Here is a 17,224-nt window from a genome sequence, read left to right on the forward strand (position 1 = left end):
CCTGTCGTTCACAATAGGCTTTCATTAGTTTACTAAGTGGTGTATGCCTCTTAATCTTAAACTGCACCACAGAACCATCCTGCCCCGCCACCTTCAAATTAATATGATCGTTGTTCTCAGTCTTGACTCCTTCCTTGGGCTTTTCGTCGGCCATGGCGAGCGCCGGAGTCTCCTCAGCTGCTGCTTCACAAAAGAGGTACCAGGTCCGCACCAAACGAGCACACAAGCAGCACCAGGAGCGGCAGAAGAAGCCAGGCCTCTATTCTTATATAGTAAAAGGGTAATATGCAAATTGACCCTAAAGGCAGAACAACCAGAACGACCGCTGGACCAGTCACTGTTGAGGTGCACTGACCACCTCTTGGTTTCTTTTCACAGCCAGCAGGCTCTGATCGCCTGATGGCGAACAGGGAACGGGGGTGGGTGGCTGGGGATGCAGGCGGTGCCAGGCCAAGGCCCCCACCCAGCCAGTCGCCCCACACACAGAGGGCGACCCGTGGCGGGGCAGAGCCTGCGAGCAGGTGGGAACAGCCAACCTCTCAATCCGTTCCCTCAGCCGTCAGGCACCAATCACTGGATGGCGAAAGGGGAACCAGGGGTGAGTGGCGGTGGGGGCAGGGCCAGCTGTGGGCAGCCGGGGAAGATGGCCCTGATCGCAGGTCAGGCCTAGGGACCATACCTGCACATGAATTTCGTGTGCTGAGCCTCTAGTGTAGATAATGATATACTGGATCAGGTCAGCGCTTGGGACTTAAAATTAGATATTTTAGTTCGCAAGTACGAAGAATTTATTTCACAAATATTTGCTGAATTCATGCATTGTGCTGGGGCTAGGAACACAGTATCAGACAAAGCAGGCATGATACCTTCAGGGAACTTGTACTTGAGTGGAGGTGGAGGGCAATAAATAATGCCACACAAAATGAGGTAATCTGATAGTGGTGAGTGCTATAAAGATATGGAGAATATGAATTAAGAGTAATCTGAATAGTAGAAATTGAATGTCAGAAAGATCTATGTTACCTTTGAGGGATTAAAAAGACAAAATAATTAGAGAATAGTGAGGAGGATGAAGGGAGATGAAATGAAGCAGGATAAAAGTATTCAGGGACTATTCTAAATTATGACAGTATTTTACTGCTATTTGTATGACCCTTTAAGAAGATGGATTTTTTTTAAGCCCAAAGGTATTTCTTCTTTGTCGTACCCCACCTCTGGTGATACAAAACAAATTTTACTAACTTGCTGCCTGTACTAATTTTTGGTGTTCTAGTTCTAAGTTTAATAACTGTCAACATTGTTTTATTGGTTTCTGATTCAGGAATTTTTTCTAATAATGTATTTATTTCACTCTAGCGCCATTCTTTTTAAATTTTAGCAGCCATGCTCTTATAGGAAATTTTAGTTGTTTATTTAGTTTAACTCAAGAATTAAAATAGAGAATTTCCTACATTTTGTGTTTTTTTGTTTTTTGTTTTTTAATATATTTTATTGATTTTTACAGAGAGGAAGGGAGAGGGATAGAGAGTTAGAAACATCGTTGAGAGAGAAACATAGATCAGCTGCCTCCTGCACACTCCCTACTGCAGTGATGGCGAACCTATGACACGCGTGTCAGAGGTGACACGCAAACTCATTTTTTTGGTTGATTTTTCTTTGTTCAATGGCATTTAAATATATAAAATAAATATCAAAAATATAAGTCTTTGTTTTACTATGGTTGCAGATATCAAAAAATTTCTATATGTGACACGGCACCAGAGTTAAGTTAGGGTTTTTCAAAATGCTGACACGCCGAGCTCAAAAGGTTCGCCATCACTGCCCTACTGGGTATGTGCCTGCAACCAAGGTACATGCCCTTGACCAGAATCGAAACTGGGACCCTTGAGTCCGCAGGCCAACGCTATATCCACTGAGCCAAACCAGTTAGGGCTACGTTTTGTTTTTTGTATATTACTGAAATATCTAACAGATTTTTGTCAAAGATTAGAAGATTAGTATAAATAATAAGATTAAAGACATACTAAATAAGCAGATGCTTTGATTTTAAAAGGTGGATGAAAAGTTATTTAATGTAGTTGATTGAATTCAGATAATAGCTTATATATTTACTAGAGGCTCTGTGCACGAATTCGTGCATGGGTGGGGTCCGGCTGGCCCTCCCCGATTGGGCTGATCGTGCCCAGCTGGCAGGGGGGTAGGGACATGGGAGGGTGGCCGGCTGGCCCAGCCCCCAATCGGTGGGGGGGGGCGATTGGGGGTTGGGCCGGCCGGGGGGTTGGGGCCGCAGGCAGTTGACTGGCCGGCCCCTGGTCGAACTCCTGGTCGAGGGGACAATTTGCATATTAGCCTTTTATTATATAGGATTCTGTAAGGAGATTAATCAACTCTTGGGATTATCTTTAATACATGAGTAAGGGTCCTTTGAAGTGTGTAGCTATTAACAACTTGGCTAATCGTATTTATTAGAGGGAAAGATTAGGAAAAGACAAGGATGTTACTATATGCATAGTCCTGTGGAAAAGAAGACAATTATATTTATCGAGCTTCTCACACAGATCAAGTGTTCTGTTTAAAACCTAGTTTCAGTTTTCCCCTGAAATTATATATAAATGATGAAAACTTTGAAGAGGATTTTAACATCTCACTTATCTGGAGGTCATTCTCTGCTCTCTGGAACACAGTTGAGAGCTAAGAATTGAATTAAATGGAGTTTTGAATTATTACATATTACCTGGTAATATGTAACTGCACATTTATGACATTAACATAAGGCTTACTAAAGTGATTCTGCCATTTACCACATGATCAACATCAGATAGGACATTCAGCCAAGTGTTCCCCCATCTACAAGAGTGAGCATATAAAACTGATAGTCGTGAGGAGTGTGTGATGTTGTGTATGTGTATTTGCTCTATAATCCATAAAGCACTATACAAAAAATCAGGGCTTTGGCCCAACCGGTGTGGCTCAGTGGTTGAGCATCGACCTATGAACCTGGAGGTCATAGTTCGATTCCCGGTCAGGGCACATGCCCAGGTTGTGGGCTCGATCCCCAGTGTGGGGTATGTAGGAGGCAGCCAATCAGTAATTCTCTGTCATCATTGATGTTTCTATATCGCTCTCCCTCTCCCTTCCTCTCTGAAATAAATAAAAATATTTTTTTTAAAAACAAAATCAAATATCAGGGCTTTAAGATGGTTTCTTCAGTTAGAAGTAAGGAACAATTGGTCAGAACATTGAAATAACTATCTGACTTCTCAAATTGGAACAAATAAGTGGTGGTAAATTTGAAGAAGCAAAGATTAGTAGTAGAAAAAACACTAATAATATTTACTGAGCGTCTCCTTTCTGCTTGGTACTCTACTAGACACTAACAGAACAAAAAATTACTTTTTACAGATTAGGAAACTCAGACTCATAAGTGTTACATGACTTACCCAAGATTTTGGGCTTGTGAGAGGCTAGGCAAGGACAAAAAACCCTATCTCTTCACATTCAGACTTAGTACTCTTCTATTAAACTGTACTGTAAATTTTGGACCAAAAAGATTAGTTTTCAGGATCAATTCCCGATATAGCACACCTCATTCCTCAGCATAATCTCATAGCTCTGCACCCAGTAATCATACATACTTGTATTTGGACTTCTAAGACTTCTACATTATATTTTTACGTTTCAAAAATTGTACATTAATGTAGTTCTCATCATCATTTTATCATTTAGCATTTTACGGTGTTCGCGGGGAAGGGCCTTGACGTGGCAACACCGCTTCTTAACTAACGCTTCCCCTCTCACACCTTACTAACAACTTCCTAACCGCCCTATTCTGTCATTGTCTTCACTCCCAGTAGGCTGTCATTAAGTTTTCCTTCCCCATTATCAGTGCCACTGCTTCTTCTCTTCCATGTTCACAGTCTTTTATTTTGAGGGTTGTTTTAGTCATTCTAGTTATGCCATTTTCTGCAGTAGCCTTGGAATTCTGTGTTTCATACGATGAAACAGAATATCTAAAAGCACTCCTTTGCATTTCAACACTCAGCGGGTGCTCCTCATTAACAAAACAAAAAATTAAACTTGGACGAAAGGCTTGGTTTTGTTTGTTTTTTACTGAATAGTACTTTAAGTTATGATATAGTCCTGTTGTTGGCCTAAGAACAATGCCTGTGATTTAAGTGTGTTGTGTATATTTGTGTTTAACCACACATTTGATTGGGTATACAGTGTTCTGAGGACAGTACTTCCTTAAAAACATGTTTCTGATTAAAATCTTTGGCATTCAGAAACAGAATGTCAGAATGTCATACTTTAATAGTACAATAGTACTATCAAAATACTTTTCTTTTTAACAAGTTACCTGTCAAGCAAAGGATTACAGTCTGGTATTCCAAAGACATGTGTCTCTTGGCAAAGGGACAGAACAATTTAACAATTTCACAGTAAGACTCCTTCAGATAACAGTTGGAGTGCTGAGACAAGTTTTTGTGTTTGTTTTTATATGTGTGGCAGGATGATGCTAAAATTTCCTAATTATTTTGCCCTTCTAAATGTTTCTTATCCTATACTAGAGGCCTGGTGCATGGGTGGGGTCCCTTGGGGTGGCCTGCGGGGATCGGGCGAAACCCACAGTCCAATGCTGCCTGCAGCTCCTACCTGCCGCTCCCGCTCATCCCAGCCCCACTACGCCTGCTGTGGGCTCACGTCCAATCAGTCCTGATTGGAAGAGGCTTGTGCGCCGCCATTGCAACAGCAGCACTCGCCAGTCATGAGCCCTGCATCTGGCGCCCTCCTGAGGGGAGTGGCCTGCGGAATTGGGCCGAAACTGGCTCTCCGACATCCTTCGAGGGGTCCTGGATTGCAAGAGGGTGCAGGCCAGGCCGAGGGACCCCACCAATGCACGATCGGGCCAGGGAGGGACTGTGGGAGGGCTCCAGGGCATGTCCAGCCCCGTCTCACCCAGTCCCAATCGGCCAGACCCCAGCAGCAAGCTAACCTACTGGTCAGAGCATCTTCCCCCTGGTGGTCACTGCATATCATAGCGAGCAGTTGAGCAGCCTTAGCATATCATTAGCATATTACGCTTTGGTTGGTTGAACAGTCGACTGGTCACCGGATGACTGGACACTTAGCATATTAGGCTTTTATTATATAGGCTAATACAAGACTAATATGCAAATCAACTGAACAATTGGTCGCTATAACGCACACTGACCACCAGGGGGCAGACGCTCAACGCAGGAGCCACCCCCTGGGAGACAGTACACTCCCACAGGCAGAGCACCGCTCAGCCAGAAGCCCTGAGCTGGGCTCACGGCTGGCGAGCGCAGGGGCAGTGGCGGAAGCCTCTCCCACCTCTGCGGTTAAGGATGTCTGACTGCCGGCTTAGGCCCGCTCCCTGTGAGGAATGGGCCTAAGCCATCAGTCGGACATCCCCTAAGGGCTCCCGGACTGTGAGAGGGCACGAATTTTGTGCACTGGGCCTCTAGTTAAAACATATTTACCATTTTTATTGGAATCTAGCTGGCCTATTAATTTTTTTTATATTTAATGTCACTATTGTCATCCATTGTTGGGTTTGAAAATAATAAAAACTACTTCCAGGGCTTTTTAAGAAGGCAAGCCATTGTTTTCCCCCAATTTTGTCACTACTGAGCTAAGAGATTCTTCTCTTTTTCAGCAATGTTAAGGGGAAGATTGATGAAGTTGGTGCTTGAGCTTGTTAGAGATGTGAATCATTATTTTTAAAAGCTCAGGGTTATTCAATATTTGTTTACCTGTGGTATCAGTTTCTATGTTAAATTCATCTTAATTCTTTCTCCTAAGCAGCTTTCAGGTCCATTAAGATTTTTCTTTCCTATAGTAGAAAATATTAATGTTGGAATTACAGTTCAGTGCTTTTATGTCACATAAGAATAAAGCACAAACTTCAAAGGTTTTTTTTAACATGTAGCAAAGAATAAAGTGAAAGTAAGATAATTTTTAGATTTTAAGAACAGTAATATGTAGTTTTTTCCACCTCGGCTTTAGGGTTTACTATTTCATTGCTTTACATTCCTAGCATCCTGCATTCCTGTGACCATTAGCTGTAGCCTCAGCTTTATAAGGAATGGTTGGGGATGGGTTTGGGTGACATATTAAGGAAAGATAAATACTGTGATTTGTAGCCTTTCCATATGGCACATATGTGCAGTCATATGAGGAATGCCTAGGAAGAATCGAAACACTGGCACCTCCTTATAAGAATTTGTGGTTAGCCTTTGCTCCCTTGACTCTCTTTAACTTGAACAGTGACATTCCAGATTGTTCTTGTTTTCAGAGTACATCCAGGCCATTATGATGATGGAAGAATCTGTTCAACATGTTGTCATGACAGCCATTCAAGAGGTACGTTGGAGCTTTGTGCTTACAGCTTGTGAGAAAATAAAGGAGTAAACATGAGTTTAAGTAATACAAGTAGAAATTTAAAAAGAGATTCTTCTCATTAAAAAAATTTTTTTCTTTACACTTAAAATAGAACTTATCTCATTTTTATTAAAGGAAGTCATATTCATTTAAATTTCTCATTTTTATTTAAATCTCGCAGTGTAACTTGCTCAAGTTCACACAGGAAGTAGAGGCATAGTTAGAACTCAGATCTAAGCAGTCTGAATCCAGAGCTCATACCCGTGACCACTCTGCTGTAATGCCTCAGGATTGTTTATTTCAGCATTGTTTCTTAGTACCAAAAATTAGAAGCAGAAAAAACTAACTGCCCAGCATTTGGGGAATGGATAAATAAATTATGTTACAATGATATATTGTAGACATTAAAGCATATTTTTGAAAAATACATAGTGACATAGGGGAAGGCTTATAATATGTAGGGAAATAGCACAGTGAACAGCATAATGCCATTTCTGTTAAACATTAAAGTTAAGATGAATGAAAACAAATGTGCAAAAATGTTAATCATTGCCAAGTGGTGGAATGTTCTATACTCTTTCTTACATTTTCCAATTTTTCTATAATAACAGGCATTATATCTATAATCAGTAATATTTAAAAAATTAAAATCTGTGACCAACTTTTTAAAAATTTTATGACTCTATCCCAAGGAATTATTTAGAAATTCAGACCAAGATTGGGCACAACAGTCACTGAATTTCCCCCACGTTTCCGCTATTTTATATAAACGGAAATGTAGGGGGAAAAAGGTTTGTCCATTGGTGAGCAAGTGATTAAAATATGATACTTCCACTCCATAGAATATTATGTAGCTGATAAAAACTTGTAAAAAACAACACACAAAACAGGGTATCTTATGACAAAGGGAAAACATTTAAACTGTCAGGTGAACAAAGCAACATATAAAATTTGTATGTATAATTAGATTTTAAGAACAGATTATATGTTTACTATGTGCATATTCCTTTTATTCATTTAGCACATACTTGTTGAGTACCTAATATGTACTACGAGGTGTGGTAGGCAGTATGGATACAGCTATGAAAAAGATAGACATGGTCTCTTGACTCACAAAGTGTAAGTCTCATGGGAGAAATGGCTAGACAAGCAATTCAGATACATTCAAGGCATTCAAAATGAAAAGTGCCCATTATGGGGGAAAATATAGGAGTACCTCAAGGGAGTATCTAACTCTGGTTGGGGACATTAGGGAAGGCTTTTCAGAGAAAGTGGCATCTAGACCAAGCACAGAAGGATGAAATAAGGTAAGGAAAGGGCAAAAACTGTACTTAAGTCCAGGAGACAAGAGAAAGCAAGTCCTGTATGGCATGCTGGAGGTATTAAAAAAATGCCGGTAGCAAATATTGTAAGGTACCAATAAGAGGTGAAACAAGAGACAAGATCATTAGGATATTGAGCAGTTTTGTTAAAAGAGTTGGAATTTTGGGAAACGAATAGATTTTAAGGAGAAAATACATTTAAGTCTGTATCTGAGAAAATCCGTGCAATGAGAAGAATGGATTGGAGAAAAACAAGTTAGAAAAAGGTAGCGGAGTAAGAGACTTTAGCTAAATAATTATACAGTGAAGAATGATGGGAGGTGAACTAGGTTATAGCAGTTAGGGTGGACAGAGTTGAAAATTATCAGAGCTTGCATCAATCGGCTAGGTGACTGATGGATTTAGGAGGAGGACAGTAGGTAGCTGGATAAAATTACAAGATTGAAGAAGAGCTTTTGTAAAATGGTTGAGTTTTTATTTAAGGCACATTTTCATTGTGGTAAAATATATATAACATAAAATTTGCCATTATTGACATTTAGTACATTTCGTAATGTTATGGAAACATTACCACTATTTAGTTCCAGAACTTTTTCATCACCACAGAAGGAAGCCCTGTACATATTAAATAGGCAGTCTTCATTTCCTCTTCTCTGCAGCCTCTGCAACCAGTAATCTGCTTTCTGTCACTGAATTTCTCTATTTTGGATATTTCATTTAAATGGAGTCATTGGATGTGTGCCCTTTTGTGCCCAGCTTATTTCATTTAACATAATATTTTCAAGGTTGTGTGGTAGCATGTATCAATATTTTTATGGCTGAATAATAGTCCATTGTCTGGATAATACCACATTTTGTTTATCCATTCATTCATTTGATGGACATTTGGGTTTTTCCCACCTTTTGGATATTGTGATGTTGTCCACATTTACTCGTGTGTTTTTTAAAATACGTTTTTATTGCTTTTAGAGAGAGAAAGACAGAGGGAGAGAGAAACATCAATTAGCTGCCTCCTGCACACCCCTACTGGGGATCTAGTCCACAACCTGGGCATGTGCCCTGACCTGGAATCCAATCAGTGACCTCGTGGTGCATGGGATGATGTTCAATCCACTAAGCCACACCTGTTAGGCTGCCCACATTTATTCTTTAAAAATATTTAGTGTTGCCTTTTTTTTTTTTTTAATAGTATGTTACTTTCCTGTATTTCTTCACATTTATTATATACCTTCTTTTATTATTGATTTTGGGGAGGAAGGGAGAGAGAGAGAGAGAAACATCAGTGATGAGAGAGAATCATTGATCGGCTGCCTCCTGTATGCCCCCAACTGGGGATCGAGCCCACAACTCGGGCCCTTGACCGGAATCGAACCCAGGACCTATCAGTCCACAGGCCGACACTATCCACTGAGCCAAATCAGCCAGGGCTAGTATTGCCATTTTTTACTGAAAAACTCATGTTTTTAAATATTTGGCCACATTTTTAACTTAAAAACTTATCTTTTTAGTGATAAGAATAAAACTGGGCCTACAGAGAAAATGAGTATCAGAATTTAGACCTGTAATTTTAAATGAAGGCATTATCTTGGAATGAAAACAAAGTTCCAGACTGAAAAGTTTTAATGTATAAGAAAATACTCCTTTTACATTTGCATTTTTATTTTAATTTTTATAATTCTGTAGTGGCTGGGTGTTCATGTTTGTTGTGTAAGTATATTATATAGAATGTCTTTTTTGCCTCATAGTTAAAGTCATTTAAATCCTAATTTCAGCTGATGAGTAAAGAATCTCCTGTCTCTGCTGGAAATGATGCCTATGTTGACCTTGATCGCCAGGTATCTAATTTTGCATTGTTTTTATCCATGCAAAGATTGAAAAGGATAAAGTTTAAATATTAATGAAAAGGATGATTCAGTTGAAATTGCTTTTGTAATATATCGGTATAATTCTTTGTGTTTTACCAAAAATTTAAGAATTTAAGCCACTTATGCATACTACACATTTTATTATTGCATAACTCACTTTAAAATAAATTAACTTCTTTAATTTCTTGTAATTTGTGTTTTCTAGTCCTGATTTTTCTTTTTCTATTAGTGATATGTTTCTGTATACTACATTTAACACAATAGATGCTTTTCTGGAAAATTGTATGCATTTTCCATTGGTATAAATAATCTTATGGTTTATTTTATATAATAAAAACGTAATATGCTAAGTGTCCAACCAATCAGTCAACTGTTCTGTCAACCACTCGACCAGTCGCTATGACATGCACTGACCACCAGGGGGCAGATGCTCCAACTGGTAGGTTAGCTTGCTGCTGGGGTCCGGTTGATCTGGACTGGGCGAGATGGCCCCGACCGGCCAGGTCAAGGGACCCCACCCGTGGACAAATTTGTGCACCGGGCCTCTAGTTTATGATAAAAAGATAGTTTACATTTTATTTCACATTATTCTTCAATTGAAGATGTCTCCTCTAACCTTCATACTTAAATGCACTGAGAAACTTAGTCCTTCATTTTTAAAGGAACTCTGTAGGGTGTTTTTATGGTTTTAATGGAAGAGTTAATTTGTAATTTTAATTATTGCATTTTAATAAAATGCAATTAGTTACATTGCCATTCTGTGTTTCAGCTATTCTGGGACATCTGTCCCAAAGCTTGAAGAGAAGCTTTTGTGGTCTTTTTCTTCTTTCATTTCTTCTCCGTAGTTTCTAAATGTTTGGCAGGAAAATCTTAGGGCATGCTATAATTTTAACCCAAGTTGTAATTTGTCCTTCCCTTACTTTGTAGTGTATTTGGTTTTAAAGTTGTTACTCTGAATGAATTTTTTTGTATTTATATTACACAGAGGTTTGGTCACATGAAATGAGAAGCCAATATAATTTTATTTTAATTAATTTTTTCTTTTTAAAAATTAAGTGATTAATTAATTAGTTATAATTGATTAATTGTTCATACTTTGCTAACTTAGAGTTTATATAATGGGCACACTCAGGAATGTTTGGTTTATGTTGAGGATCAGAATAATAAAAGTCTTTTAAAACTGATACACAAATTAACATAAAGTTTTAATATGAATAAAAAACTTGTATTGAAATACACTAGTCCTATATAGTTTAACAATTGAAACCCTTGACCGCTAGCACATACATGTTTTACTAAGGTAAAATTTCTGTTATTTAAGTCAACATTACTAAGAACCAAGTAGCCCAGATAGAAGATGTGTAGGAACACTTGATATGCAGAAAGAAACAAATTCAAAGTACAGAAAAGACAGATTTAGAACTAAAAGGCATTCAAAGTGAGAAGTGCCTTCTTTTGATTCTTGCACAGAGGGTTCTTGATTTCTCCCTGTCCCTCATAAAGAAAAGGGGGATAATGTTTAATTCCCTATTATACAAATGTAATTATTAATTGTTGCCACTTCATATTGAAATGCTTATTGTATCTCTTCGTTTCCAACCAGTTGAAGAAAACTACAGAGGAACTAAATGAAGCTTTGTCAGCCAAGGAAGAAATTGCTCAAAGATGCCATGAGTTAGATATGCAGGTAAGAGTTCTGTTCTGTGTACCACCTGTTTGAAATGTACCGCTGTAAATACCACAAAATGTACTGTGTCCTGCCATAAGTACAGTTTGTCTACAATGCAACCGTAATTAAAGAAAAATAAAGGAAAACACGTTTCTGGTTAAAGATAGACGGAGCAAATACATTATTAATTTCCTTTCCTGAATATTTAACCCTCGGCTTGGTTATAGTAGCACGACACACTACCAGTTTTCACCAATCTCTGAAAACCAGAAGGCAGTTGGAAAAGTCCTGAATGGCTGAAAGGAGTAAAGAATGTAGTGGCCAAGAAGGGAAGGGCAGTCTACTGAAGCAGAACCCCAGGGAGAGCACAGATACAAGGGAAGGCTGAGTGAGGCTGCAACTAGAGGTTTTATGTAGAAGAGTTAAGTCCCATCAACCCTGTCACCCATTGCATATAGAATGACCTATAGCCAGCTTCCCAGTCAGAGCCATCTTTTCCACAGAATTTAAACAGAAACATAGGGAGGTTAGATTGAGTATTAGTATTGCAGAGTGAGGTCCTTTTCATTTTGTTTTGTTTTTCCTGGGTTCTTTAATTTACATAAAGGTCATTTTCTTGTAGATGAAGCCCTAAAGTGAAGCCCTAAAATAATCCCATATAGCTACCAGTTACCCATGCTGTTGACTAATTCTAAATGTGAGGGAAGTCTGCATAACAAAAGATAAAGGATCAAGATAAACCAGAAACTGGCCATAGAGGAAGTGGTGAAGGTTGCAGAGATTTTTCCCTTTTAATCTAATACTGCCAGTAAAATTAGTGATACTTCGTCTGTAAAATAAGGACAAGATGCTGTTTTAAAAAAGGAAAACTTAGAGATCAAGAAACACTTTAGTAAACTTAAAATAGATTTGTCAAAATAAAAATTCAGTAGAATAGTTAAAAGATAAAGTTGAAATCTCTCACAATTAAAGAAAATAAGAAATAAAATTATTTTTCTGGGATTACCTCAAAATGAGGGAGGTGCGGAGAGTTGTGTCAAGGTATAGATTAAACATAATTGACCATGTTTTGATATTTGTTAAACCTGGATAATGGGTACACAGGGATGATAACATTTACACTAGAAGCATTTTACTTTGAAAAGCATAAAAGTTGGTATTGCTTTGATGCATACAGGAAGTTGTGTAATCAAAGCACACAGGTTATATAGTAAATAATATTTAGTCGTAATTTAAATGTTATTTTTAAAATAAATCTTTATTGTTCAAATTATTACAGTTGTTCCTCTTTTTTCCCCCATAGCTCCCTTCCACCCAGTTCCCACCCCATCCCATGCCCTTACCCCCACACTGTCCTCGTCCATAGGTGTATGATTTTTGTCCAGTCTCTTCCCTCACCCCCCACACCCCCTTACCCCCAAGAATTGTCAGTCCACTCCCTTTCTATGCCCCCGATTCTATTATATTCACCAGTTTATTCTGTTCATCATATTTTTTATTCACTTGATTTTTAGATTCACTTGTTGATAGATATGTATTTGTTGTCATGCATGGGATGATGTTCAATCCACTAAGCCACACCTGTTAGGCTGCCCACATTTATTCTTTAAAAATATTTAGTGTTGCCTTTTTTTTTTTTTTAATAGTATGTTACTTTCCTGTATTTCTTCACATTTATTATATACCTTCTTTTATTATTGATTTTGGGGAGGAAGGGAGAGAGAGAGAGAGAAACATCAGTGATGAGAGAGAATCATTGATCGGCTGCCTCCTGTATGCCCCCAACTGGGGATCGAGCCCACAACTCGGGCCCTTGACCGGAATCGAACCCAGGACCTATCAGTCCACAGGCCGACACTATCCACTGAGCCAAATCAGCCAGGGCTAGTATTGCCATTTTTTACTGAAAAACTCATGTTTTTAAATATTTGGCCACATTTTTAACTTAAAAACTTATCTTTTTAGTGATAAGAATAAAACTGGGCCTACAGAGAAAATGAGTATCAGAATTTAGACCTGTAATTTCAAATGAAGGCATTATCTTGGAATGAAAACAAAGTTCCAGACTGAAAAGTTTTAATGTATAAGAAAATACTCCTTTTACATTTGCATTTGCATTTTTATAATTCTATAGTGGCTGGGTGTTCATGTTTGTTGTGTAAGTATATTATATAGAATGTCTTTTTTGCCTCATAGTTAAAATCATTTAAATCCTAATTTCAGCTGATGAGTAAAGAATCTCCTGTCTCTGCTGGAAATGATGCCTATGTTGACCTTGATCGCCAGGTATCTAATTTTGCATTGTTTTTATCCATGCAAAGATTGAAAAGGATAAAGTTTAAATATTAATGAAAAGGATGATTCAGTTGAAATTGCTTTTGTAATATATCGGTATAATTCTTTGTGTTTTACCAAAAATTTAAGAATTTAAGCCACTTATGCATACTACACATTTTATTATTGCATAACTCACTTTAAAATAAATTAACTTCTTTAATTTCTTGTAATTTGTGTTTTCTAGTCCTGATTTTTCTTTTTCTATTAGTGATATGTTTCTGTATACTACATTTAACACAATAGATGCTTTTCTGGAAAATTGTATGCATTTTCCATTGGTATAAATAATCTTATGGTTTATTTTATATAATAAAAACGTAATATGCTAAGTGTCCAACCAATCAGTCAACTGTTCTGTCAACCACTCGACCAGTCGCTATGACATGCACTGACCACCAGGGGGCAGATGCTCCAACTGGTAGGTTAGCTTGCTGCTGGGGTCCGGTTGATCTGGACTGGGCGAGATGGCCCCGATTGCCGGCCAGGTCAAGGGACCCCACCCGTGGACAAATTTGTGCACCGGGCCTCTAGTTTATGATAAAAAGATAGTTTACATTTTATTTCACATTATTCTTCAATTGAAGATGTCTCCTCTAACCTTCATACTTAAATGCACTGAGAAACTTAGTCCTTCATTTTTAAAGGAACTCTGTAGAGTGTTTTTATGGTTTTAATGGAAGAGTTAATTTGTAATTTTAATTATTGCATTTTAATAAAATGCAGTTAGTTACATTGCCACTTTCTGTGTTCCAGCTATTCTGGGACATCTGTCCCAAAGCTTAAAGAGAAGCTTTTGTGGTCTTTTTCTTCTTTCATTTCTTCTCCGTAGTTTCTAAATGTTTGGCAGGAAAATCTTAGGGCATGCTATAATTTTAACCCAAGTTGTAATTTGTCCTTCCCTTACTTTGTAGTGTGTTTGGTTTTAAAGTTGTTACTCTGAATGAATTTTTTTGTATTTATATTACACAGAGGTTTGGTCACATGAAATGAGAAGCCAATATAATTTTATTTTAATTAATTTTTTCTTTTTAAAAATTAAGTGATTAATTAATTAGTTATAATTGATTAATTGTTCATACTTTGCTAACTTAGAGTTTATATAATGGGCACACTCAGGAATGTTTGGTTTATGTTGAGGATCAGAATAATAAAAGTCTTTTAAAACTGATACACAAATTAACATAAAGTTTTAATATGACTAAAAAACTTGTATTGAAATACACGAGTCCTATATAGTTTAACAATTGAAACCCTTGACCTCTAGCACATACATGTTTTACTAAGGTAAAATTTCTGTTATTTAAGTCAACATTACTAAGAACCAAGTAGCCCAGATAGAAGATGTGTAGGAACACTTGATATGCAGAAAGAAACAAATTCAAAGTACAGAAAAGACAGATTTAGAACTAAAAGGCATTCAAAGTGAGAAGTGCCTTCTTTTGATTCTTGCACAGAGGGTTCTTGATTTCTCCCTGTCCCTCATAAAAGGGGGATAATGTTTAATTCCTTATTATACAAATGTAATTATTAATTGTTGCCACTTCATATTGAAATGCTTATTGTATCTCTTTGTTTCCAACCAGTTGAAGAAAACTACAGAGGAACTAAATGAAGCTTTGTCAGCCAAGGAAGAAATTGCTCAAAGATGCCATGAGTTAGATATGCAGGTAAGAGTTCTGTTCTGTGTACCACCTGTTTGAAATGTACCGCTGTAAATACCACAAAATGTACTGTGTCCTGCCATAAGTACAGTTTGTCTACAATGCAACCGTAATTAAAGAAAAATAAAGGAAAACACGTTTCTGGTTAAAGATAGACGGAGCAAATACATTATTAATTTCCTTTCCTGAATATTTAACCCTCGGCTTGGTTATAGTAGCACGACACACTACCAGTTTTCACCAATCTCTGAAAACCAGAAGGCAGTTGGAAAAGTCCTGAATGGCTGAAAGGAGTAAAGAATGTAGTGGCCAAGAAGGGAAGGGCAGTCTACTGAAGCAGAACCCCAGGGAGAGCACAGATACAAGGGAAGGCTGAGTGAGGCTGCAACTAGAGGTTTTATGTAGAAGAGTTAAGTCCCATCAACCCTGTCACCCATTGCATATAGAATGACCTATAGCCAGCTTCCCAGTCAGAGCCATCTTTTCCACAGAATTTAAACAGAAGCATAGGGAGGTTAGCTTGAGTATTAGTATTGCAGAGTGGGGTCCTTTTCATTTTGTTTTGTTTTTTCTGGGTTCTTTAATTTACATAAAGGTCATTTTCTTGTAGATAAAGCCCTAAAGTGAAGCCTGTGATCCCATATAGCTTCCAGTTGCCCATGCTGTTGACTAATTCTAAATGTGAGGGAAGTCTGCATAACAAAAGATAAAGGATCAAGATAAACCAGAAACTGGCCATAGAGGAAGTGGTGAAGGTTGCAGAGATTTTTCCCTTTTAATCTAATACTGCCAGTAAAATTAGTGATACTTCGTCTGTAAAATAAGGACAAGATGCTGTTTTAAAAAAGGAAAACTTAGAGATCAAGAAACACTTTAGTAAACTTAAAATAGATTTGTCAAAATAAAAATTCAGTAGAATAGTTAAAAGATAAAGTTGAAATCTCTCACAATTAAAGAAAATAAGAAATAAAATTATTTTTCTGGGATTACCTCAAAATGAGGGAGGTGCGGAGAGTTGTGTCAAGGTATAGATTAAACCAGCGGTTCTCAACCTGTGGGTCGAGACCCCTTTGGGGGTCGAACGACCCTTTCACAGGGGTCGCCTAAGACCATCGGAAAACACGTATATAATTACATATTGTTTTTGTGATTAATCACTATGCTTTAATTATGTTCAATTTGTAACAATGAAATTGGGGGTCACCACAACATGAGGAACTGTATTAAAGGGTCCCGGCATTAGGAAGGTTGAGAACCTCTGGATTAAACATAATTGACCATGTTTTGATATTTGTTAAACCTGGATAATGGGTACACAGGGATGATAACATTTACACTAGCAGCATTTTACTTTGAAAAGCATAAGAGTTGGTATTGCTTTGATGCATATAAGACGTTGTGTAATCAAAGCACACAGGTTATATAGTAAATAATATTTAGTCATAATTTAAAGTTACTTTTTAAAATAAATCTTTATTGTTCAGATTATTACAGTTCCTCTTTTTTCCCCCCTCCCATAGCTCCTTTCCACCCGGTTCCCACCACACCCCATGCCCTTACCCCTACACTGTCCTCATCCATAGGTATACAATTTTTGTCCAGTCTCTTCCCTCACTCCCTACACCCCCTTTCTCCCGAGAATTGTCAGTCCACTCCATTTCTATGCCCCTGATTCTATTATATTCAGCAGTTTATTCTGTTCATCAGATTTTTTTATTCACTTGATTTTTAGATTCACTTGTTGATAGATATGTATTTGTTGTCACTTTGTTCATAATTTTTATCTTTACCTTTTTCTTCCCCTTCTTAAAGAATACCCTTCAGCATTTCATATAATACTGGTTTGGTAGTGATGAACTCTTATAGCTTTTTCTTATCTGTGAAGCTCTTTATCTGACCTTCAATTCTAAATGATAGCTTTGCTGGGTAAAGTAATCTTGGTTGTAGGTTCTTGCTATTCATCACTTT

The 17,224-nt window shown here is 37.7% G+C and overlaps 1 protein-coding gene across 4 annotated transcripts in view; it reads left to right on the forward strand.

The window, feature by feature from the left end:
• Positions 1-17,224, forward strand: part of HOOK3 (hook microtubule-tethering protein 3) — a 93,589-nt gene that overhangs the window by 7,050 nt on the left and 69,315 nt on the right. For 3 of the 4 annotated variants that reach the window (XM_014536714.1, XM_014536716.1, XM_014536704.1), the window contains exons 1-2: positions 13,451-13,544; positions 15,179-15,262. In XM_014536714.1, coding sequence (XP_014392200.1) covers positions 13,485-13,544; positions 15,179-15,262 — 144 coding nt within the window. In that variant the 5' untranslated portion in view covers positions 13,451-13,484. Of the gene's footprint in view, positions 1-6,316; positions 6,385-9,496; positions 9,560-11,192; positions 11,277-13,450; positions 13,545-15,178; positions 15,263-17,224 lie in introns of those variants that run through there. The other variant, XM_014536719.1, reaches the window with a different exon arrangement.

This window comes from Myotis brandtii, unplaced genomic scaffold, assembly GCF_000412655.1.
Source record: "Myotis brandtii unplaced genomic scaffold, ASM41265v1 scaffold103, whole genome shotgun sequence".
NCBI classification, from domain to species: domain Eukaryota; kingdom Metazoa; phylum Chordata; class Mammalia; order Chiroptera; family Vespertilionidae; genus Myotis; species Myotis brandtii.